The following is a 283-nucleotide window of genomic DNA, read 5'->3' as shown; positions in this document are numbered from 1 at the left end:
TTTTGTAAAGCGGTAACCCCTTTGGCGCCGCGATTCCTCTCCTCCTCCGCCTAATCTGCGCTTTGCCTCCCGCAGGAGCTGGTGGGGCTGTCGAGGCCCCGCGTGTGGCGGAACCTCCTGCTGGGAACCGTCGGCGTGATGCTCATCGTCGCCGCCGCCATCGGGATCGTCATCGCCACCCGCCGGTAAGGACGACCTGCAGGGTCTGTGCAAATGCAGAGTTGTTGAAAAAGAACAGCGGGATAAAAATAAAGAGTGAGATAGAAAGCTTTTTAAAATGGGA

The 283-nt window shown here is 57.2% G+C and overlaps 1 protein-coding gene and 1 long non-coding RNA gene across 2 annotated transcripts in view; one reads left to right on the top strand and one right to left on the bottom strand.

The window, feature by feature from the left end:
* The window catches only part of LOC119589268 (venom dipeptidyl peptidase 4-like), a gene marked incomplete in the record, with an annotated part of 98,295 nt that overhangs the window by 90,945 nt on the left and 7,067 nt on the right, over positions 1-283 (top strand). Inside the window, 1 exon segment of the mRNA XM_037937887.1 lies at positions 76-185. Within this exon segment, the coding sequence (XP_037793815.1) occupies positions 76-185 (110 nt within the window).
* LOC119589269 overlaps positions 1-283 on the bottom strand; it is an 11,272-nt gene that overhangs the window by 7,536 nt on the left and 3,453 nt on the right. The window lies entirely within an intron of this gene.

Source organism: Penaeus monodon, chromosome 25, assembly GCF_015228065.2.
Source record: "Penaeus monodon isolate SGIC_2016 chromosome 25, NSTDA_Pmon_1, whole genome shotgun sequence".
Taxonomy (NCBI): Eukaryota; Metazoa; Arthropoda; class Malacostraca; order Decapoda; family Penaeidae; genus Penaeus; species Penaeus monodon.
Note: the sequence above shows the minus strand (reverse complement) of the source record. Positions and strands in the feature narration are given on the sequence as shown.